A 26,018-nucleotide genomic window follows, 5' to 3' on the forward strand; every position below is an offset into this window, starting at 1 on the left:
AGCCAACCCAGTCACTGCAACCAAGTCTCTCACATCCAGGTACAGTGAACAACCAGGAGCTGGTGCAGCAGGGGAATTCTGGAGTTCATGCAGGTATATGCATGTAAGCATAAAGGTCAAAAATGAGGGTCATTCCTAAGTTACTTACATATAAACCAGTGTTTCATTAACAGAAAGATTTCTGTGATGATTTAGGTTAAGTATGAAGCAATGCAGAAATGTATAAAAACAAACAAGGACAGGTCATAGTAATAATACCCCTAACAAATATGAAGCCTTGTAGCACATTTTGAAACAAAAAAACTCCTCAAACGTTCCTAGACTTCTGTAGCTTAGCATGTCATAAATATGGGGGACTAGTGAAAAAAAGAGTGCTCTTATTTTTCCATCATATTAAAATAGAAACAAAACAAACCAACTGTACTCCATTTCCTCAAGATGTTGTTGCTGTTTATCAGCCTCAAGAATGTCAACATTTCAGCTGTTTGCTAACTTTTTTGTCTCTAATTTTATTTTGGTAACAAAACCTCAATACCAAGTATCAGAACTTCCAAGACATGTAAGAAGTTTTAAGAAAATATCTTTCATTTAATTTAGTGGAAAGAAAACTGACACACTGGCTTTTAGGCAAATGCTACTGAATAATTCCAAACTATAAGGAACACCATTTTCAGAAGAAATTAGTTTTACTTTGGTTTGTGCTAAGTGACATGCTGATGAAAAAACAACTCATGATTCATACTGTGCAATCGTCACATGTACACATACATAAAAATTTCCATCTCATTACAAATTGTTTCTGTGGCACCTTTTGATACAAATCTTAGCATCTTTTGAGGTTAAGATTTGTAGCATCGAAAGCAATGTTCCAAATGTATGTCAGCATTAATATGAGGCACACACACCTTTTTTCAGGGAAGTCCAGGCTGCACATAATTTTTCATGTTTTACCATGCTATTTTATTTTTTAAGTATTCCGAATGGATATTAAGCTTACAAATATTAAGTTAATAGAGGAATACAGTATGTATATTAAAACAAATTTACTTTGCCTCCAACAGGTTTGTATTTTAAAGCTGTATCTTGCAATTAGGAATAAATAGCTTTCCTCCCAAATACACAGAATTTCTGCAGATGAGTTGAGAAAAATTTTTACCACTGAAATGTATGAATTAAATATACAGTGTAACTACTCTTATTTCATGCATTCATAGATGACAATCAATGCAACTAAAACTCTGAACTGTCCTGTTCAGAATATAAGTTAGTCATTTTTCAAAGGGAATTCATCAGTGTAATCAATACATTTTCCTGCACCCTACTTTAGCTCTAATAGGGATTTATAGCTACATTTATTTAAGTAGACTTCCAGCTACTGAGAGCTGATTTCTGCAGATTTTTTGCCATTTTTTATATTCTTAAAGAGATCACAAGTTAACTGTGTGATGTGTTTACTTAACAATTTCCATTGCTTTCCCTTTAGTACTGAAAATGCTTCCAACATGGAGTAAGCAGCTATGCTGTATTTAAAAATTATGTGTCTCTCATTTGCTGCAACTAAAATTCTAAGTCTGGTACCTACAAACAATTCACCTTACCCAGAGGTCATGCTCAGCGTAGTCAAAGAGAAGCCACACTTTCCTGTCAGCATGAGAAAGGAACACTTTTTGCAGAGAAATGACATTTGGATGCTTGAGCTCCCGCAGCAACTGCAAAAGAAAAAGTCCGCAACAGTTATATCCATACATCCAGAGCTGGGATATTTAAAACACAAACAGCAAAAGTTGAAATCTGCAAGCCATAGAAAACCACTTTTTTTTTTCATGAAAGAACCAGTTTCAAACCAAAGCTGAAAGCAGGTCATAACCCCCTCAGGGCATTCACTTCCTACTCATTTTCTAGAAGCTCAACTCCATGTAAACCTCATTATTATCCAGGACCAAGGTGACTCTGCAAACAGCCAGCTGTGGCATCTGCCCTTTTACATAGGCTGTAATCTTCAAAAGTCTCAGTTGGAGTACGCCATTTTCTCCTCACTCCCAATTATCTGAAAATGCTTCATTTTGGTTGCAGTCATTTGAGACTGAATGGGATGGCTGATGTAGAGCCTGTCAATGCAGTTGCTAAACCAAGATGTGGTTTGTAAGGTGCATTCTGCTCATCTACAAAGTCACCACTCTCCACAGAAGAGGGTCCAGCTTGTTGCCACAACTCAGATCACACCAGTTAGTATCACAGAATCACAGAAGCCACCCATAAAACAGTCCCCAGCTCAAGAGAAAACTACTCTGTGTGCACACAAAGGCTGGTAAAAGGTAACCTGGTACAGAGCTCTTGAGCTGAAACAAATCAGGGTACTAACAGCAGAGATAGCCCTAGCGAAGGGACACACCTGGAACACCTTTCAGCAGCAGTGACCCATTAAACCAGCTCAGCTGCTTCAGAAACTATAGTTTGAACCCCACCAAAAGGAAAACATAGATGAGATATAGCACAACAACTGAATGCAGACAGCATCAGTCTATTTGAGCTCTACTGGTCATGTTACCATCATACTGCACTCATTAAATGGGTAAGAAAGAAATAAAAGCTTTATCTAAGCAAACTGTAGTTAAATGTGACAACCCAAGAGTAGTCAAATTCCTAACAGTTCAGTGTGCCAAAAATGATGACATTTTTTTATTGAAAGGAATCATTAGGGCTTTTTCTTTTTTAAAAAATGCCAATGGAGAATGAAACTATTCTTTGAATACAGAATTTACTTCTGACACTCAAAAAAGTTTTTCCCATTACATAACAGGAAATAAAAAAAAAATCCTTTTTATTTATACCTTTGTCATAAGTGCTAAAATTTTAGCTGCTACTGAGATAGTAAAATGGAAGTATATTGTGTGTAACATATATGTGTTCTTGTTTCCTTCTTTCATTTGAGACAGACTTGCATTATGACTCACTGACCAGTCTTCAGTGTAGCATTTGTTGGAATAAAGCACTGATAGCTCACAGAGATTTTACCTGAAGTATAAGATCAAACAGAGAGATAGTGTAGAGGAGACAAAGCAACAGTAGAAATCAATGCAGAAGGCTGTAGAGTTTCAGCATGGTAAAATTCTAAGATTTGTAAAAGCAATACATCAAGGCACTTAAAGGTAGGATAAGAAGTATGGAATTCTTTAAATGCCTGTAATTCTTAGAAAGAATAAGATCAGTATGGGAAAAAAAAGAGAAATGCTTATTTGCACTTTTTTATCAATTACAGGTGGGGACTGCCCGCAGTAACTTAACCCCAGCCAGAAGCTAAACCCCACAGAGCCACTTGCTCACCTCTCTCAGTCAGCCATGAATGGAAGAACAAAAACGCAAGGAATTTGTGAGGTAGGACAGTTTAGTAAATGAAAGAAAGCAGAATTAAACACCACATCCACAACAAAAAACAACAGAAGCAATCCAAAGGCAATCATGTACAACCTCCCACAAAAGAACTGATACCCAGCCAGCCTCCAAGCAAAGGCTACTCCTCCAAAGGGAGGAGGGGCAGGAACGGGAAACAGAGGAAGCCTGAACACTGTAAGCAATAGCCAAAGCACTGCTGGCTTACCAACAATACTTTAGTCACAAATCCAAAACACTCCACCATATAGGCTGATGTAGAGAAGATTAACTGCACACCAGACCAGCAAGCACAGCATCAAAGAATGGCAAATGATGTTGCAGGTTTTAAGAATACACTGTGCCAGTCCCTATAACAAAGGAATTTTTCTTTAATCAGCATCAATCCACATAATAAATTTATGCTAGAAATTTTAATTAACTGTATCAGAAGATTACATGATGCTATGCGTCCATACCAAAATATTGTACTTCCTGTGACCTAATGGACACGTTGTACCAGATACAACAAACTATTCCTTGATGAAAGATGCAGATACTAGTTAGAGATCTAAAAAATAATGTAATGTTCTCTTTTGTCCTTTCTGATCGCATTTTAAGTGTCTCCTACTCCTTACTCCCAAGATAGCAGCTATCACCTACCTAAAAAATCCAACCTCTTCACATGAAATGTGATTCAGCTTGGAGAGCACACAGAAAACCTATCACCAAAACTGGACACAAATATGAGAAACTTTTAAGTAATGCAGCAGAAGGATTCCCTGTCTGTGCAGTGAGGCAACATAGAATTCTCCCTTGCTTGTTCCACAGTTGTCTTCGCAGACTCTGAGATTGACAGCATTCCTTGCTTTTTTCCTCACCGCTCCTCCTTGATCACTCCCCTTCCTGCTTTTTATTTTTCTTCTAAACATCCCAGCAATCCTCTCAAATACCCAAGAACCCCACTATCCTCCAAAAAGTCCATAGCAACCTGCCCTCCTTCTCATCAGTCAAGCTGACACTCTTCAAGAACACACCTGAGAAGTCCCTTTTTCAGCCCATCACCAATGTGTTAGGAGTTCTGGCCTTTGTTACTGTCACTGACAGCACCTGGTACTGTTTTGCATCTGTGTACTCAAGTTTATCATTCTTGCCGGTTTCTGCTTTTGCCTTTTGTGCTAAATAGCTGTTAAATCCACATTTTTTTAATTTGCTAAAAAAACCTGATGGGTTCAGTCAAAGCCAGACAGCCACAAGCAACCCAGTGAAGAGGATGGCTAAAATATATCAGCAAAACCATCAGAATAAGGAAATGATTGCTGCAGTGGTGGCAGATGATTCCTGAATCACTGTCTTGGAAAGACTGAAACGCTCACGGTGACAAATGCAAACAACTGTCTGAAGTATCTGAAAGAGCTCATGCAGATGATGACACATCACATGGGCTGTAAAGAGCATTGCCAGCAACCTCAGTCTTGACAAACCCAGCCTCTGTAGCCCATAAACCACATGTCTTTCCTACCAGATGACTTGACTTGTGCCCAGCAGCTGACAGAGTTAAAACAAAGTCAGTTCAGACAAAGCAGACTGCAAGAAACATGCTCTGACTATCAGCATGATGCCTGCTAATGATAAAGGCTATTTTTTGGCCTAATGACTTTGTTATCTAACTGCTTCTGTCTATCCTAGCTCAGTTCTGTAGAACACAAAGAGAAAGCAGACAAAAATTACGTGTATGGCTCGCAGAAAATTGCCTTCCTTTTCATTTCCATATCACATTATGATTCAAATCTATTTCCTCAACTATAAAGGTTTGTCTTGTATTAGTTAGTCTGGGTACCCCCATATAAAGAAGGGAGACCCAACAGACCTTCAAAGAAATAGAAATCAGCAAATTACAAATAAGCCAGTACATCTGTTTTAGAAGCCCATGTTTGTCCCTGGCTGGTCAAAGGAAACAGCATCCCTGTGTGCAGTCCTGAGCTCACACTAAGGTACCTCCATCTCCCTCTTGAAATGAAGAAATGCTCATTTCACACACCCACGGGGCAGCTGAGGGACAGTAAATTAAAGTGTCCCAATGATGCATAAAATTGTAAATTGCTTCAGGAACAAGGAGAAAGTGAAGTAAAACAGGATGTTATTAAATAATCAACAGCAGCAGTAAGGGAACCAGGAGAACTGCAGCATGACTAAGGCCAATATTTTCTTGCAATAACAACAATTATCTTTCACATAAAATATGAGCTGAAGTCAGCACCATTTTTTATGAACATAACCTGCTTCCCCTGGTGATATTCCCACATTTCCCGTAAAGCTCTGCACAACTACAACATTTCTTACGAGCCAAGACACAGCATTCTTCACATCGATGAGGAATTCTATCTCTGCTGCAAATGCCATTTCACCACTGCTCTTGACACCTGCTAACCTTTGTGGTGCACTGGCAATGTTAACCTGCAAAATGTAGCCTTGCAATACTACCATGCTTACTTCTATAATTCAAGTTGCACAGGGGAGGTTAAGATCCATTATCAGGAAAAATTATTTCACCAAAATGTTTGTCAAGGACTGGAACAGGATGCCCAGGAAAGTGTTGTGTTGCCATCCCTGGAGGTATTTAAAAGACATGCAGATGAGTTGTTGCTGAGGGACATGGTTTAGTGCTGGAATTGGCAGTGCTGGGTTAATGGCTGGACTTGACAATACAGGTCTTTCCAAACCTAAATGATCCCAAAATCCTATAATGGGCCACAACTGTTGAGCAATTTACCAGGTAACTTGGCGAGGATTGAGTTTCCCCTATGTTAGGGCATCAGCTGTTTTAGAAAAAGCAGCTTCTTGCTCTGACGGCCTTCCTTTGAGCACCATGCAGCTCTTCTCCCAAACCCTAGGACAGTCAGAAATCTGGCTAAACAGAGCCACTGGCAGTATCAACCAAACACTCATTTAAACAAAAGTCACTATTGCATTACATGGCTAATTTGATGGTATAAATTGTAACTCTAATCATCATTTCATGCTTCAAAAAGGCTCACACCAGTTTCACCAAGGAATCAAAAACAAACATCATATATTAATAGTCATGCCATGGCCTTGCAATGGAAAAATGGGTAAGCAGGGCCTTGGAACATAAAACAGACTGCAATTGATGCAGAATGGCAACTTTCAGACTGGAAGGAGAACGACAAATTTTACTCATCCTGTAACAAGTAAAGAGCAAGAGGAATTATTGCTACAACAGCTGAGAATAGGCAGCAATAAGACATTACCTGAACCACTATGCATAATTCTGGCCCATTCAGGGAAGATTAATTCCAACTGCAACAGGGTAAAGAAAGCCCAAGCCTACACCCAGAGGAAGGGAGAGCCTACTGCTCAAAGAAAACCAGCAAGCCAAGCCAAAATGCTTATAGCCAAAACAAAGCAGAGAAGAAAGACTCTAGCTCTCTCTTTAAAATGAGAGCAGAAGAGCTCTTTTAACTAACTGACAATATTATGATAAGTACAAATGGGTACAAATTAGTCATGATTAATTTTAGCTTAAAGGCTGAATAATGTTCATAGACTCATTACTAGAATGAGACTCAAACTGCCTTCCGAGATCTCTTTTCCTTACAAGTTTAACTTGTAGCTAGCTATATTTTTTTAAGTACCCTTTGCTTGTCTGCAAGAGCAGGAGTAGAATACGACTTCAGACATGTCACCCAATTCTAAACCACAAACATTTGTTAACAAGTTTCCAATCGCTATTCCTAGTTTCCTATGAAACAGTGCAGTGGGACTCAAGTAGTCTAAAGTACTTTAAACTTGTTATATAAACTAACCCCCAAATTTTATTATGCAACTGCTCAAATCCCAAGCCGGCTTAGCTGCTATGCACCAGATTCAGGATCTGTTTGCTTCAGTGTAAATACAATTTAGTTTTCTATTCTCACGAGTCAGACATTCCACAGTACTAAAAAAGAACAGAATACCTGCTGAAAGTACAAGCTGTTTTCCTTTCAGAACTGATCAAATAAAAGCTTACAAAGGCATTGTAACAAAAAGTTGTAATACTGCTCACTCTTAAGAATTTATTATGAAGCTGACAACACATTTTTGGAGCTGCAGTTCTTCATACAAAGCAACAATTTCACAAAGTTGTATATTTTATTCTTTTGATTTTTTTTTTTGAAGTCCTAAATGTGCAAAAAAGAAGCCTGACAACACAAAATGTCAAGAGGAAATAAACACCCTATTTCCTTTTACCTTCCGCAGTTTCTAAAATAAGTGAGTCTTATGTGATGTCACATGCAAGTCAATATTTATTAGCACCTTCTAATTCCAAATACATTTGAAGTTTTAAAAGAGGTGTTACTAAATGTGCTCTCAGAGTAAGGAGGTGGGTGAAGAACCCAGATGAGACAGTCACTGGATGTAAAGTTTGAACAAATTCTGCTGTTCACAGAAAACATTATGATTCCAAAGGATTCTAATTACAACATTTAGTCAGCATCTTTGTCCCACTGTCACAGAACTAAAAACAGTGCTACACTCCCTTTACACAAAATCTCTCAATATTGTCCTCAGATAAGTAATGTAGCTTGGTAAAGTACTCAGTCACAACTGATATTTTACATACCATGTTAGTATTAAACTAAAGCGTTTGAGAATCATTAAACATGCCAAAAAGAGTCAAATCAAACATCTGTCTTCCTCAGTACTTTGCCACCTTTCACTACATAGAAAGATTGCCAAGAAACCATAACATGACCTCTGACATGAGGAAGACGCACTCATCCAAGTGATTCCTGTGTTTGGTCTTTCTTGTGGGAAACTGCTTTCACTGTTGGCGTGGAAGGGACATGAGGGTCCCCATAACCTGAGGAACCTACACCCAACTATTGTTCACTGGCACACAGCTGGTTCAGGATTTCTTCAGACAAGCTCACTTGGGGGAGTTATTTGCTCCTTACCAGGGGAAGAGGGTAAATCCTGGTGTCACCCAGTTTTGGCTTCTGCCTCATGGGGTCCTTCTGGCTGCTGCAGGCTGCAGAGATCACTGTCATCCTCAGACTGGCTTTGAAAGAGCCACACTTCTTCCATCCCTTCCTCAGATGGAGGAGAGACCTGATAATCACATGGTGACAAACTGTTGTCACCCAGGGCATGGAAGGCTCAGAGTGTGAGTAGGACCAATTGCTGTCTAGAAGAGACTCCTCCACCAAGGTCAACTCAGCCAAGGCCACTCACCAACAGCAGCTCTCTTCTTACTTTCCATGGGGACCAGGCCTGCTGCTGTGCCTCTGTCTCTACCTCTGCCACCCTCCACCAGCCCTGGTGAAAGCCATGGGGACAGTGCAGATACAGAGATGAGCAGGCCTGCCGCAGAGGCTCACCCTTTCACAGGAGCTCTGCTAAGTAACAGCACATCCGAAGGATGGTTCAACTCTGTTCACTCCACAAAACTAACAAAACTGCTCTTTTGCCCTTTGCCAAAGATGAATGTCCTACAGTCACACTATCACTAGATCCAACACAGAGGACATCATCTTTTGTGATAACGGCCTGCACTTATTATAAGAGGAAACAAAATCCTAGGAATGCCTCCAAGGCAGACCTAAAGAGTGAAACCTACCAGAGAAGCCAGCTGCTTATTGTTCTGTAGTTTTCAATTCCATCCCTGGCAGCCCCAAGGCTGTTTTAACTCACACAAGCTAGATATGGCCTTTAAAGGACACAACACAAACAGGAGACAGCCAGAGCACAGCACTGTCCATCCCACATCTGCATTGTTACATTCACCATTTCCATCACAGAAAACATCTGCTACGACATCCAGCACTTCCTCTTCAAAGCCAAGACAAAAATTAATGCTATTGAATATTTCTGTTGACCTAACCAGGCACCAATAAACAAATTACACTGAAAACTGGCAAAAAGAAAAAACAAAAAAAACCCCCGAAACCCTTGTAGTTCCCTCAATTAAACAAAACACAAAAATCCCAAACAAAACCTCCTCACCAGCCAAAGGAAGCATATGCAAGCAAAATACTTGCAAACCTGCTAAAACTGAATGAAAAATGCTAATCAGCACAAAACATGTCAGCAAGTCACTTGGTTGCTTCAAAACCTAGGATTTCTGTATAGGAAAGTGTCTGAGCCAAAATCCTGAAGCTCTATTTAAAGCCTAGTTAACTACTTCAGCTTTCTATAGCCTTGAAGAGTTCTCCTGCTTTGCAAACTGTGAAATAGCATTTGCTCCTCTGCTCCAGGTGGATAGACTTTAATGACTTTCTTCCACGTGATTAAATCAGAAGATGAGGAATCAATCATTTGGGCTTGTACATTCTGCATATTTTTATACAAATCTTCTCACCATTCTATCTCTCTGCTCTCCCATCTACCACAAATTGAACTCTTGGCATGCTGAACATGCAGTTTTTAGTGCCTGCTTAAATCCACAGAAGTGAAATTGCAGATCACAAAACAGATACCCAGCATAGCAGGCAGTGCACAAGATCTGCAGAGAACAAGATATGAGCAGCCAAACATTCAGTAAAGGTTCTGAAAGAAGCAGGATTCACAAAGGTTTACCATGGTGGATGAATGGGGCAAAGATACAGAAAAACAGAACTCTTCAACTAGCTTGATATGAAACATATTGATTCAATTAGCACAGTAACTGTTAACTCCACCAAGTAAACAAATGGTTGAAGAAAATCAAAGTTCAATTGATTGAAGAAAAAAAACCAAATCACTTCTTTAAACTAATTCCATAACTGATTCAGAGGTCTGAAATCAGGTCTCTAACCTAGTTCAAACCCTCCCTTGTAACAGATGAATTTCAATAGTTACTTCATTTTTCTTATAAGGCTCTCCAAAGCAGGTGCCTGTATCAAACAGATGTCTTAGAAGAGTAAGTTATAGGCATTTTTAAAGATAAAAGTTACTCAATACTCCAAAACTGAAGTTAGTCATCGTAAGACAAAAGCCATGGCAGAGCTGTAAAAACAAAGAGTTTCACTGGGATTTATATCAAACTACATTCTTCCCAGATCATCATAGAGTAAAATATATACAGCTCATACGCAAACCAAATCATCCTAGTTCCTTTTAACACCTCTGTGCTCTTCAAATGCGTTAATTTGGGTAGTCCAGAACACTGTAACCAAGTCTGGCAGCCTTGACTTTTTAAGTGTCACAATGTATGATTTTATTAGTTATATGTACAGACAACAGGGTAAAATACTGCTGGTTAACTCAGTAGCGTTTTCACATATATTACATATACTCATACCATCAATATAAACAGTATGATTATTATCATCAATTTGATTTATTTCCATAGGAAGTTCATTTTGCTCTTTTTACAATATTAATTGATAGAAGTGTGGGAAAAAAATCTACTTAAATCTATTTAGAATTAAAATAACCAACACCATTCCAGGGGAAAAAAATCCTCCTGTTGACTTCAAATAGCAACATCAAAAGAACAGCAAGAAAAAATTCAAACCCAGAAGTCCATGGTGAATTACTAATTCAACTGCAGGAAAATTCAACCACAGTATCAGAAGTCACAAGCCTGGAAGCAGAAGCAAGGTCAACTACAGCTGAAGAAACACTGCTTCAGGTTTCTCTTTCTATCCCTACACCTGCTTTTGGGCTCCACACCCCTCTTCACCCTGAATACCTACCTCCTTGGCATCTTTGGTATTTGCACTGTGTTTCCTCCTTCCCTCACCAACCCTGTCTCACATGGGCCCTGAGCTGTACTGCTGTTCTCTTCCAAAGGCACTCGCAGCAGCAGCTCAGAGCATGGAGAAAGCACTCCTGCTGCTTGTTCCTCTTCCATTAATACGGGGGACCTTGCTGCCCAAGAGGAATGAGGCCAAATCCTTCCTGCCTGTCAGCCAAATTAATGATTCTCATAATGCAAAGAAATTGAGTTCGAGTCATACACAGAGCAGAGAAACCTCCCTAACACCAGCCAAGGTTCTCCTGCCAAGTTTTTCAAATCTTTTTAAGTAAATCACTGCAGAAAGACAACAACTCATCCCAAATCCCTCTGAAATGGTAGCTGACATTTCCTAAAAGCATTCAGCCTAAGTTACAGTATTTAGAAAACTTGTGCCCAAGTGGTTGAAAGTAACAAATTTTAAGACCAGTTTTCTGTTCCTTTAGTTCAGACTGGATGTCTACAATAGCAGTAGGCTCAGCTTCCACCATTGGTCAAAAGGATCATCTCCTAAAGAATATTCTTTGTGCTTCTTTTTCACCTCAGCTCAAGGACTAATGTTTTTGATATCACTGAGCTAGCTGGAACTTGACTAAGTGGAAAAGTCTAGTATTCATTTCAGTCAATGAAAATGAAATTTAGGGTGAAGTTTTACACTCTTGAGGAATACGGACTGAAAATAAACTACTCCCTTCCCACACACACCCTTAAGTTATGTGCATATCCTTCTAGTAAGCAATTTCATTTGAAACATTTAAATAATAACAAATCCAAGCAGCAATAAAACATAAGCACATATAACAGGTAAGCTTCATAATACCAGTTTTTCCACTGTTTCTTCACAAGCTTTTCACAAACTCTAACTAGACTGCATTATTCACCAGTTCCTAACAACATGAAATATACAAATATAAACCTGAAAAACTAAAGAAAATATTTGAATAGCATTCATGGCTGTATTACAGCTTCCAAGGCAACAACAGTTAAAGAGTCTCAGTTTAGTTTGAAATCTTCACTTAAATAGAAGTTAAAATGCTTTAATCATTGTAAGCCAATAAGAACTAATTTCTTTAGAAAAAGAACTGAAGTACAATACTAAAAGACCAAATATGTAATTTAAGTCACTAACGCAAATCATGTTTTTAAACTGCTGCATTTAAATATAATCTGCCCTGAGGCAGGCAGTAAATTGTAACTTTAAAACACTGTCAATTTTAGATAGCAGACATAACAGGTACATAAAATCTTCCATCACATTGTACTTACTTTATACCCCTATGATAAAAATATAGCACCCGTAGCAGAAAAACACGATTGAGCAGACAAAACCCAGCATGTATACAAATTTATACTTTAAGTAAGTTGGTTTGCAAGTAAAAAAACTGTTACTTACTGCTATTTCTCTGCATGCAGACATGGAAATTCCAGTACCTTCTATCTGTTTTAAAGCGTAATCTTTATCATCTTTCCTGTGAAGAGAAAAAGAAGTTTGGTTTGTTGTTTGTTTTTTTTTTAACTGCACCGTGAATTCAAAGTGAGCACTTCAGTACCATTCAGAGATCAGTTTCTAATTAATACAAATTATTCATCTTATTTTCTTTTCATTCTTTACTAGTTAAATGTCTGGATATCCAGCTAAACTGTAAGTTAACCAAAACTCCTTGATAAAGTTAAAATATACGTCTGCTCTCATTAAATTGAGATTATTTAAAAACTTTCTTTTCTAAATGCAATTATTAACACTTCTTCCATTTCTTACTTATTAAAAATAAAACAAAGCAAACAATTAGCACATACTAGAAATAAGCCTAGCTAGGGCTTTATCTCACATAAATGTATTACTCTAGGACACAGTAAGTCTCACCCGTATTTTAATGGATTCTTGAGCAGCCCAGAACTAATGTCACATTAAAACATATTTTCTTTCTCCTATGTACCAAACTGCACCTTAAAATTTTGTTCCTACCAAGGTAATGAAACTACCAAGATTAATAAAAAAACTCCACCAGATGTTAGAGCATACTGTAGAATCCAGAAGTGGATTCCAGCAGAAAGTGTCCTTGTCCCTGACAAGGGAGCTAGAAGTGGATGACCCTGAATGCCCCTTCCAATCCAAACCATTCTATGAGTCTATGGAAAGTTTGCTCAGCTTCAAACATACGTAAAACTTAAAAACAATACCATGACCTCCCTGTGCTTCAACCAGTATGTACCTCAGAGTCACTCATTTTAAATGGAAGCCTATTAGTAACTCCAGCTAACAAAAGCAAAATCAGAAAGAGATACACTGCAGCAAAAGAAGATATGAACTCTTGCTCATTCTCAGGCTCAAAGACTCAAAACTTTTAAGAGATGGAATGCTTGTCCTTCCCACTTATGGGCAGGCATCCACAGTACTCCTGGGGAGCATGACACTTAACAGTATTGCCTTCAATATTTGGAGCACATGTATAGCCTCAAACCTCTAGGTTACATAAGAAGCCTTATTCATTTTTAATGAATCCAGCTTTCACAGCTATGAAGAGCCACCCCAAAAAAAATGGAATTCAACCATTCTTAGGGCAAAAAAAACTAAGCCATAGTTAAGGATTGGGAACAAATGCACTTGTTTCTTCCAGCCCTCACCATTTGCAAAACTCTGAATTGCTTTATTTCTACCCAAACACACACTTTTCCCTATTCATCAACACCTAGGGAAGAGAGAAAAAAGTGAGAAATTAATGGACAAAATCTGAAGACAGATAATGAGGAGAACGAACAAACAGCAAGCAGACAAGAGATGATTTCAGTAAGGGGCCAATTACATGGATGCAGCAAGATAAAAGATAATAAAACATACAGCATTTGACACATAAAAAGGAAAAAAAGCATAGGGAAGGCAACGACAGAAGGCATTAAGAAGTTTCCATGTAATAAAACCCTAAAACTTGCCCAGCCTGGAAGAGAAAGAAACAATGCTGAGCACAAACTCCTATGTGACCAAAACAAGGTGTTATACAATCCCCCAGAGTACACACCTCTACACAACTTAGATGAAAACAAGTTGCATGAGCCCAAAACCAAGAAATCATTATGATACTAGGCACATAACTGAACTGTGCAACTCATGATGTACAAAAATGACAGGGATCAAAAGCATAAACGGATTTAAGATCAAATTACACCATTTGATCCTTTGTTGATCTGTGGTAATTTGATTTTAAGACCAAATTAACACAAACATGGTGGATAAGGAAATTATGGACCACTCCATGAGCAGCTTCTGAACATAACCCCAAAGCTGCTTTACAGCACAGAGATTTCCAATCAAGGCTGCTGATAGAAAAAGAGGGAAGTTTTTTCAGCTAAAAATTGTTTTATCCTGTATCTGCCTTAGCTAGCAATGGCTGGCTATTCAGCTGTTACTCAATAGAAATATGAAGCAGAACAAACTGGACTATAGGTTATTATCATTGCCCTATGTGCTCATCTACTTAGTTTTGAGGTGTTTGGAGATATTGCTATTTCAAGAGAAGCGCTACCACACAGCTGCTACTCTTACATGCACTACCACTGACACAAGAGAGAGCAAAATGGGTCAGACTAAAGGTTCTTCTCATTGTCCTGTTGTTTATCTGCTTAGATTTCAAGGTATTTGAAGGACAAGTAAGTATTAACATGAGGTACTACCATAAAGCTGGTGATGTTACAAACACTTCTGGTAGCACTGTCTACAATGAAGCCTGCCATATACTGAAGATGGTACAACTATTTTTAACTGGTCAACTTTCTGCCAAATTAAATCTGGTCTAAAATTTTCCATACCAGATGGCAGACCTTCTCCGGAAATTTTTAGGAAAAACCCCTCAGCTGTTTCCTAGAACAAAACTGGAAGAACACTCTTCCAGCTATGTTAACTCTTCCTCAATCAGGGCTTTAACGCTGAAATTCAACAGAATGGCTTGAAGAACACAGCACTTGGTCTCCTCAAAGCAATGGATGAAGACACTGAAAATTAATCTTGTCATATTAAAGGCCATTTTAAGAGCTGAAATCCAGAGCTTCAAAGCCCAATCTTGCTCTGCCCTTACAGTGATCCAGGACTGTAGAGAATGAACCATCCCCTCACTTTGCTCTGCCCAGGTGCTGCATGTGGGAACCCAGGCCAAGTGGCCTCTGCTGGGTCCTCAGCCTACCCACGCAGTCTAGAAGAAATATAAGCATGGCAAAAAGAAGGAAAATAAATTAAGTTTTGGGATAAAGCACATTTTTTAGCTCCATGCTACACTCTCCTGTAGAATTAAGAAAAAAATAACCACAGGCTTATAAGACTTAAATTCTCTGAACTGTGCTGGCACAGTTGAGATACAAAGTAAAAAAACAATTCCTAACCCACTCCCAACATCTGTTGTATGATGAGGCTGCTGAAACACTAGGGTTACCCCACTACACCACAAGTACCAGCTTTTCCATTTACAGGAGAAGGAATACACTGCTTTTACCTTTAAGCCAAGTGATCTTTTCATTGTAAAACCTAATGTAATTCTTTGGGAGCCAAAGGAATTGGGGGAATACTTTTTAAAGGGAGCAGTAAGAGTTTCTGGAGTGCCAAACACAATGACCAAGCTTATTTTACAAAACTTAAGAAAATATTTTGCTAATAGTCTGTTTAGAATCATAATGCAGCCCAAAGCTTCTCCATGACTTTGAACACGCAATTTCCTTCTCTGAAGATAAAGAGATGTTTGAAGATAAAGAGACATTCAAAGACAAAACAGAAAAAAAAAAGTAGTAAGTAAAAAGAAAAAAACAAAAGGGAAAAAAGTCCTGTTTATAAACATCTTCTACAGCCAACTGTGAGTAACAAAATGGGCCACTTAGCAGGCTGCATTTTAAGGGCACAGTAAGACTCAATTCAACTAAATTTCTTCCTTCTAACAGAGAGCTCATGTTGGGAAAATCTGTTCTCCTTCCCTGCTCCCTGGAAGTAAACATTAAGTAACTTCAGCAGCTCCTCCACCTACCAGTAGGCTTAGAAAAGCTAGTCAATCTGCAAACTTATTTTCATACCAATTTATTCTTACTTTCTTACACTAAAGGAGGCTGGTATCTTCAATTCTGAGGTGCTCCCCAATAGTAACATGTGGCATGAGAGCAGCAAGAGTAAGAAAACTCACTTTGTACACTGCTGCTGACAACAGCAGTACTTAGTGTAGTCATGAGCAAACTACATAACCTTGTGGAAAACCCTCAGAGAGGGAACATTAACGTCAGTGGCACAAACTTGAAAAAAAATGGTTACCTGCAACACCACTTCCAGCAGATTTTAATGACAACGAAAAAAAAAACCTACTAAATTATCATTAAAAAGTATAAAAGGCATTGCTCTTACAGCTTGAATAAACGAAACCAAAACATCTGCCATCTTTAAGAGTTTCAAGTTTTTATTATAATGCTGCTTCTAAACATCGTGGTTGTTTACGTTCTACTGAATTTGGAAATACAATGGCATCATAAGAAATATTCGGCCTCTATGGGAAAAAAAAACCCTAAAAAAATCTGTACGTAAGTAAAAGAAAGGATGCCCATTACATAAAAGGTAGATTTTTTTAAAAATGGTTATTTCATCTCACACACCAAAAATTTTGTATAAGTGTATTGACACACTACCCTTTATTCGGATCATCAGAACAGTTCAAAATTCATCTGAGTAATAAATATAGCAGAATAAAGCACCAAAGTCTTTAAATCAGTGATCATTGTAAATTTACATTACAGTTAAAAATCTCAAATTCAAAATCAACTGGTCACAACACAGGACTAGTTTTGTCTATAAAGAAGTAGGTGTAAAATCTGACTGCAGTTGAACGTTTGAGGGAAATAGGCACTGAAGTTTTCAACTACCAAAAGGACCTATAAATGCAGTATTTCTCCTACAGAAAACTCTAAGGAATCTCTTAACTGTTTATGCCTCTTATTCCCTAAAAAAATAAAAAGTTGATAATGAAAAATAAGCCTACTAATAAAACATCTGTACGTTTTTGGGTTTTTTTAATTTCTACGTGATAAATTATGAAAATCATACACAACAGCAAAGTATAACATTTAGGAGACCTGGCATTTTCATTTTGTGGCACCATTCCCCACCTCTTCTCCCAGGTCACAGCAGTGGTAATTTTTGGTTTTGTTTTTAAATAAATTAAAATCACCCTAGTCATACAAGAGATCCAAAGAAGTCTACAGGAAGCAGTAATTCAGTTCTTGGGAAGCATATAAATGCACAAATGCAGTTTTTGAAACAGAAAGATTTAATACTTTCATATTAAATGCTCATGATATAATCACAGCAAACATTTAAATACAAACCATAAGAACATGCAATTTTCTAGAAAGCACAGCAGGATGAGGACAGACCCAGTACTCATTCAAATAATGACCTGCAAGAATAGAATTACCTGTTTCCTCTTCCAACACTTTTGTGCCACCGAATAATCTTGCCAGAATAACTTATTTATACCAGGAGTTCTATTTGTTCTGCGTTTTGCACCTATTAACTACCAACCCAGTGTGTTGGAAAACCAAGGGGCAAAGGACACTCAAAGCTCAGGTTCTCAATGTGTTCTCAGTGCTTTGGTTTTCACATCACAGTATACTTTCATAACTACACATTCCCAGCACTAGGGGCACTGTCCTGGTGAAAGAAAGTAGAGGAAAACCAAATTAGGGATGATGTCAACAAATTGGTCACACTTAAGTCCACGTGACCAGGCAGGCTATATTCAAGGGTGCTTAACAGCACTGGCAAATGTCACCGCAAAGCCACTCCGTCATCTGCAAAAGGTCACGGTGCACACTGGCAGATTCCTGATCATTGTAAAGGGCAAATATCAGGACCCTCTTTGAGAAGGGCAAAAAGGTTCAGTGATATTATACGCCAACCAGCCTAATCTCAGTCTATGAAAAGGTTATGCAGCAAACCCTCCTTGGAAGCTATTTTCAGGCCCATAAAGGAAAATAAATGACTGGGAACAAGTAGCAAGGATTTTCTGAGGATAAGTTGAGTCTCATCAACCTGCATGTCCCATACAATGAGAGGAACAGCTCCATGGACAGTGAAAAACACTGGATGTAACCTTGACCTTAGCAAAGTCTGTGATATGATCCAATCACACGTGCAAAGCCAAATTAGAGAGCCTGGACAGCAAGCAGCAAGCTGCTGGGGTAACCTTCAACAAGCACAAACTGCCTTCACAACTGAAGAATGCAGTAAAATTTAAATTTACTGAGGGTTATTGTAACAACAGCTGAGAATGAGAAAAGTTTCAAATAGTAAAAACATTTATGTATGGAACACAGCAGTTATCTCTGCATACATTTCAATGAACAATGCTGATATATATGCTGGTACAACCCTGTAGAACGAGATGTAACAGTTCTGTGAGGATAGAGGGTAACAGTCAAATAACAAAATGATGTGCAGATCAGTAGAAAATAAATAGGGGGGAAAAAAGGATACAAGCTACTGGGTACAACAGCTGAGAAGTCACACTATAAGCACCTGACTTCTGAAAAACACATTTAGGTCAAAACTTCTGTCAAACTAACACTCACAGTCAGTCTCATAACTGGCCCTGTACCTTCAGGTAAACCTAAAGTAAAGAACAAATTCTTATAAATCATTCTCTCAAAAATATCTGAGCTAACAGTGATGCAATGACAACCACTTCTTCTTTAATTTCTTTTTTACAAAACCTGCTGGTTTTCATATATCAAAACGTTTTCCAATTATGTTGACAAAAAGAACTGAAAAATACCAAGAAGGTTTGCTCAATGGCTTGCTCTGAGTCAATGAGTTGCTGCTGAAACAAGCCCATTTTCATCCAGACACACACTCTGTCCTTTGCACTAGAGCCCAGGCACTCATTTTCTGACGGAGATGAGCTTGTTCAGGGCTTGTTCTGACCTTATTCAGAAAGGTATTTCCAGATTTTTCTGTGGTACACTTTCTGCACCATTAGTACATTGAAGTGGTCTGCTGAGTGCTACAACGAACACCAGAATTATCTAAAAAAAACCAAACAAACAGACATAACAAAAGTATAGCAGTTTCTTTCCACATTTAAAATTAAGTCATAATCTTCTAAACAGTACTTTTTTTTTTTCCACATCAGCTGAATGCAGTACATCCACATTTGCCAGCTAAGTGCAGCACCCCCTGCTGAAGTAATTACGATCACTGGAAAAATTCACCACAGCTAAAGCCACGTATTTTTCAAAATATGGAAACAATATAAACTAGAATTATGTTCTTCTCTTACAGAGGTTTAAGAGGAACTTGAAAGTTATTTTACTTTTATTAATTCTCTATGCATATTATGAATACAAATTTCCAAAATTTGATTATTCCACAAATACTTAATTTTGTAAGAGCCACTCATGGGTTTTGTCTTGTGAGCACATTTCAGTTAAACTGGCTAAAATAGGTTAGATGAAACCAAATTAGAACATACACATTAGCTCAAATTACTGCTTCTTCACTTGACAGAACTTTAAAACATTTTGAAAAATGCACTAGTTCTGTAACATGCATTAAACCTACAGGAAATAGGTTAACATTATCTTCTCTATTATAAACCATGTGCTACACAACCAAAGCATGACTATTTTTAAAAGTTCAGATTTATTCAAGCCCAGAGTATTTAAATGTATTTACAACCAGCTTAAAGTTTATCCCATCATAAATTCTAGCTTGTTCCTTTCAAGGAAGAAATCTGCCAAAAATGAGATAAAATCCCAGATTTTGTCATGAAAGCCTCTTATGTATTAATATATGAGAAAGGATTATGAATAATACAACCCAGTCAGAAAATCTGTGAATCTGAACTATTTTTTTAAGCATTTCTGCTAAAAAGAGTAGTTTACAACTCTTCTCTACAAAGCTACCTGCAAAGAGAACGTGAGAATAAAGGAACATCTCTTTCCAGGAACAGAAGGGAATAAAGTGCAGCTGGTACTAGTTAATCTGAAGAGGTACTAGTTAATCTGTAGATGATGTAGTTCATAAAGTAGTGAGACTTCTTACATATTCATCCTTGCCACGAAAAGGAGCATCTTCCACCCCTTCTAATACATCAGGAGCTCTTTACAGTGTCACATACTCTCAAGAGGAGATTTCAAAGGGGACATTTCAGACTGCTTCCCTATTTCTATAGAAATGAATGTTATTTACTTCTACAACTTCAAATGTGAGATGAATGAAAAAATATGAATAAAAATTCATGGAAGCATGTTAAAAACAAACAAACAAAAAGCGATCCACTGTCTAGAATCCGCTCGAGCTGAATGGAGCCTCCAAACAGTACAGCACCCCTGCAAAACCTGCACATTGCAAAACTCAAAAATTGACAGAAACTTCATATTTCATTTCAACCTCCTGTTCCCTCCTTTCTCTTTTTCTTTCAGAGATGAAACAAAAATATATGCCGTAATGCTAGGCAGTGAATATCCTGCAAGTTCGTTGATAAGTTCTAGCTGAATTAAAAATTTAACGTAAGGTCTAGAATTTATATCTAGATCATGTTAAAAATGTAAACATTAAACAATCTAGCAGAAGAAAAAAAATCAGACTTCTCTCTAAGGCAACATTTCAAATTTGCATGGTAAGGTTTGGGGTTTTTTCCCCTTTTGAAGACATGTACATGATGCACAGAAAAAGCAGAGGCAAAAGACAGCATATGCAGGGGAAAAAAGACAGTTTGTGCTCTTCATTGCTGCTATTAGCTCCCTGCTGCACCCCCCCCCCCATATAGCTTATCCTGAAAGAAAAGTAATGCTTCAGAATGACCGAGTCTTTTTTTAATATGCAATTTTTAGACACTGTGTGCTTTAAAAAAAGCAAAAAGAAAAATCTTTACAAAAGGATAGAAGCATATACAGTACAGTTTTTCACTGAACCTAGTTTCATGGACTTGGATCGAATTTTACAAGATGTCATGTGAAAATAAAAGCCCATAGTACTCAACACAATGCTAACACAAAGAAATTAGTCCAGGGAAAATGCATTAATAGAACTGAATTTATTAAAGGTCGAGCTAAGGCATCAATATTTTCTCCATTCCTAAAATACTTAGGAGAATATGGCAAGATTACTGGTCCAGAACAGCATCATTATTTTTATGATAGCAAGGCTCATGCTGAGAATACTCTCTACTTCAAAATAAATCCTCTGATAATCAGAGCTTTCAGTGGGTAAAGAAAAAGTAATTTCCAAAGCTGGAGGAAAAACCATCAACAGCAAGCCAATAAACACAAGCGCTTCTGAGACGGCTGATGTGGTGAATGGCAATTACTGATTCATTTTTTTCCTTTTGTTCTTAGATTTTTTTTTTAATTAACAACTTTTGCCACAACATGTAGTTTGGCAGGAAGTTCAAAGCAAGTAAATTCAATGATGCCCTGTACATGTGGTTCTTCTGATCTAAGAATTTGCTGCTGTCAAAAGGAAAGTCTTCTCTCGACATCTCTGCCTTGCTGCTTCCAGCCAAAAAAATCCCCTTCCTTTAAGCCAGCTATCTGTGCCATACTCCAAGACATGATTCACCTCCTGCATTTTCCTACGTTATCTACTTCTAAAAAAAAGTTTACTAATGTTGAGTAAGTTAACTAACATGAGTTAACTAATTCTGTCAGTTTACAGCAGGATACAGGGAGTATCAAAACTGGCACTAACAAAGTATGTGGTAAGAGCAAAAGACAGCAAAGGAATGGGTAGAGGAGAGAGATGGAGATGGAGGAGAAAAAGCAAGATGCCACTCACTTCACACTCTGAAATGAAGTGTGGTGGCAAAACCACAGGAAGTATGGCTGTCTGTTGCACTGTATTAGGAATGGCAATAGTGATGACACACTCTCAAGCTTAGTTGCAAAACAGAATGTGTTTTATTCTTCCAGATCCTTTTTTATAGACAATTCCAAAAGGGTCCAAAGGGCTAAAACTTTCATTGGCCATCAAACCAACACATCACCATCACTGGACAGTTAGGAACAACACCCCTCGACTGCTTCTTGCAAGTAAACAAGGAGACAAATAACACCTGCAAAGGTTGTTTTCCTTCTCCAAGGACTGTCTGAGCTCCTCCTCACAGTTTCTCAGGCCACACTTTCTCAGGCCTGTGTGATAAAGTTATTGTGGCTTAGTTTCAGACACTGTGCTACTTGCCTGATCTCTCACATTCAACATCCACAGCTGTCCATAATTCAAAACACAGAAAAGAAGCAAAAAAGAACAACCCCAAAAAAGCCAATCTTGCCCCTAACCTTGCAATTAGCTCCAGCCCAAAATTTCCACAGAGAGAACCCCTGGAATTTGATTATATTTTTTTCTCTTAATACACAAGACTGTAATTTGACAGCTGGCCTAAAACCTAGGTTTTACACACACATAATCATGAAGATCATTCCTATGAGATTAGCTGATGGGCAGCAGACCCCTGCTCCAGACTCAAAGCTCCATGGTGCTTTACTAAAGGTCATGGCATTCTTACTAGTATTTTTACAGGAAACAAAATAAGAAGTGCCTACACAAGTTATCTCTAAAAGAAAAGATAGCTGTAATTCATCTGCACTGTCCTTCTCTTCTCAGATTGCTCTTAAGCCACCTCAGTATTTTTACCACTTCAGAAACTAGAAGCTGCATAAAGACAGCACAGCATTTCAAAGCATCAACAACAAACTGGGCTAAAACACAGGTCTACACTCCAGGAAAACATAATTTCATTGAGTAACTTCTATTTTTGGCCCATTTTTCTTCAGCAGTCAAATCTATGACATTATTTGGTTTACATGGAAGAAGCAATCTATTTGTTGCTTTAAAAAAAAACTTCTCTAAGTCTTTAAACTTTGCCCAACACTCACAAACTTACTACTGCAGGAGCTGCAAGTCCACAAATTATATTTTCTTATTTATTTGCCCTGAACACAATTCTCTTTCAGAAATGTATCCAGTCACTGAACAACTGTTTCCTGTCTTCTCAAGGACACTTAAGATTTAAGAAACTTTGCTTGTCCCTTGCTCTCACAGACAGAAGAGAGTCCTTGTCCATGGGAACGACTTAAGTTTTCACAGACACTGCTCCACATTCCTGAGTGCTGTTGGTTCTGTGATGAAGGAATTAGAAGCACCTACAATACTGAAAATAAGACTTACAGCAATAATGGCACAGTGCTTTGTGCTCCACTCCATTTCTAGTAAGTTCTGTGATTCCCTCAGCTTTTTAGCAATTGCTTGCATTGCTGGTGCTTTCATGAAAGTGCCATTATAAACTCCACAAAATTGTTTTCTTAAACAATAATAATCTTGTGTGTGTGTAAAGAAAGGACCATTTTCCCAAACAAATAGCTCCACATCAAGTACAATGTGTTATTGGAAGAATGTGATACTCAGGGTAAAGCCCTCGCAATCAGTCCTTGCCTTCGCTATCCGAAGTAACACTCATCAGCAAAGCTTCTCCCCAATTATTTATGACAAGTGATTTCCAAACAAAACTTCTGAGCAGCACAGATTCCTGAAAGATATCACTAATGACCTCTCACCATTATTTCACATCTCTAACTTCTCCATCCAGAGAAGGACCATCTCTAAATTCAGCTTTAGTTTCTGGCAGGAAACTTAACAGAATGTCTTTTGGAAATATAGTTAAGATTACATCAACTGCATTGTCTGTAGCCTCTATATTAACTCCACTGACAGATTTTAAGAGACTTATCAAGTGCTTTGTGTGAATGTATTTTGTAAGACTGCTTTCTCTTCATCTCAGCACCTTTCATGGGTCCACTGTGTCTGCTTTTGGTCTACCTTACCAATTAGTAGTTTCCACTCTTCTAGAAAGTCCTTTTAAAAACTGATGTCACCAATGCCCCTTTCCAGTCTTTCAGAACTGAGACTATTTAAAGCAAAGGGTTATACTTCCTGGTTAGAAATTTGCTCTTTCCGATGTGCAAAGATATCTCACCTTGACAATTGACTGCTCTTCACTTCATGAACACCTAAGTTTGACACAGATCCCTCAATCATTGTCTTCCCTGCCAATCTTTTAAGTTCTTTCATAATGTCTACATTCACTTAGCTCCTATTTCTTTATTCATCCTTCACAGAAGACTTAATTTTTCAAAGAACATATCCTCACTCCCAAGGGCTTCCTTTATTCTACTTCTTCAGCATGTCACATTTTTTTAATTGATGGGTTTAGAGTAGCTACTCAACTTCTCCCACAGAGAGCCCAGCAAAGCTTCAAAAACTGTTCCCAGGCAGCTTGCAACATTTTACCATCTTGGCTCTCCCTGAGCTTTGAGAGGCCATCTCCTCCCATCACCAATCTCCTCCCATCACCACCGCTCATATTTTCTCTTTTAACTGAAGTGGTACTACAAGCAGGTTTGCTTTTTTTTTTTTTAACCCTGTATAGATTCGGCATCTGCCAGGAGGAAAGAACAAACCATGTTTGGCACAGACAGCCATCAGTAGTATCAGTTTGAATCTGCTTTCACCCTACTGTAGACCAGGTCCCAAGTTGATTCCCCCTGCGCGCATGCCCTGACTACCTGCTTCACTAACTACTCACTACATGCCAAGTTTTGTCTTGGCATTCCTCCCTGACCAAAAGCACCCACCTATACTAAATGAGGCTAACAAGCCATTCATTGCTGTATTCTCTGCTTTGTAGCCTCCATCCAACATAGCACAGGCAAACAAGTCAGGAAGATGTAAATGCAGTCCTAATGATATTGTTTCCCCGCCCTCACATTCTACCCACAGAGCTTTTCGTGTTGCAATAGCTGGTCTTTTTTTAATGTCTTTTGGTATCTGACACTCATCTGGCAGAGTCACATAAGCTTCCAGTTGGGCTTTCACAAAATGGAACTAACGTAACAGTGAATGGCACTGTTAGCACATTTACTTGCAAGGGTTGTTTTGTTCAACCCTGATTAAATAGGATTGATGCTCACTCAAAAAGAAATGAGATATTTTGAAAGCCGAGCTGTTAGATAAGATTCAAATTAAAGTCTGGGACAAGTTTGCTACCTTGCTGTCTTCAAGTTCCCTCAGGTAAAGCTTGTTCCAGTTGCTTTGATTAAACTCCATACCTTGCATAGAAGTTCTGTGAGAAAACACAATTGATGAAACCTGACTTTCCAAAGCTTCATTGTGGGATTATCCAGTTATCTGAATACAAACTGTAATTGGAAGTACATCTGTAGTTAGGGCTCCCCACTCACACGGTAAGGCTGTGCCTCTCACTGAAAATGTATCTTGGCCAGAAACACAAAGTGGAATCAAGAGTTTTCTGCAATTCAGGTCCTTTTGTCTTTCAAGTTCTCAGCTGCACTTATTTTTCACAGAGACAGCAATGAATTGAGTCTTCATTTTTAGAGCAACTCTCAAGTGTCCTTTATTCAAATGTCAACATCTTGTATGCAAGGTGTTACAAGCACACAGCAGAGCTTTCCCAGAAAAACAGGCAGATTGTTTCAGTGACCTTTAGTTGTGTTCTTGCCTATTCACAAAACATGCATTTTTTTTCAAGGATAATTTTAATTTTTGATGTTTAGGCTAGCATCTGTAGTTGAGAAAATCATTATGTTCTCTCGAACATTTTGTCCTTTAAAAAGTATCTGCAGCTTTAATCATACAGTTCTTTTCGTGCAAATTCTAAATTGACTGCACAATATGCTTTGCCATACTACCACTTAATACTCAAGGCTGCTAAGACACTGTTGAATAGGAACTGTTTTCTGAACAGCAGTATCTTTTTGCTTGAGCATCACATAATTTTACAAGCACTCTTTGGCACCCACATATTCCTATGCTTAAGCCAGTCTTTCACTACAATCTGAAAAGAACACTTGCAAAAAAACACTGCAATAGGACAACATCAGTAGAATCCTAAGCTAC

General features: G+C 38.2%; 1 protein-coding gene across 4 annotated transcripts in view; it reads right to left on the reverse strand.

Moving 5' to 3' along the window:
- CDK8 (cyclin dependent kinase 8) overlaps positions 1-26,018 on the reverse strand; it is a 109,614-nt gene that overhangs the window by 73,080 nt on the left and 10,516 nt on the right. For all 4 annotated transcript variants that reach the window (XM_058856632.1, XM_058856641.1, XM_058856622.1 and 1 more), the window contains exons 2-3: positions 12,483-12,558; positions 1,599-1,709 (exon numbers count right to left, since the gene is read on the reverse strand). In XM_058856632.1, the coding sequence (XP_058712615.1) occupies positions 1,599-1,709; positions 12,483-12,558 (187 nt within the window). The remainder of the gene's footprint in view (positions 1-1,598; positions 1,710-12,482; positions 12,559-26,018) is intronic.

Source organism: Poecile atricapillus, chromosome 1 (genome assembly GCF_030490865.1).
Source record: "Poecile atricapillus isolate bPoeAtr1 chromosome 1, bPoeAtr1.hap1, whole genome shotgun sequence".
NCBI classification, from domain to species: Eukaryota; Metazoa; Chordata; class Aves; order Passeriformes; family Paridae; genus Poecile; species Poecile atricapillus.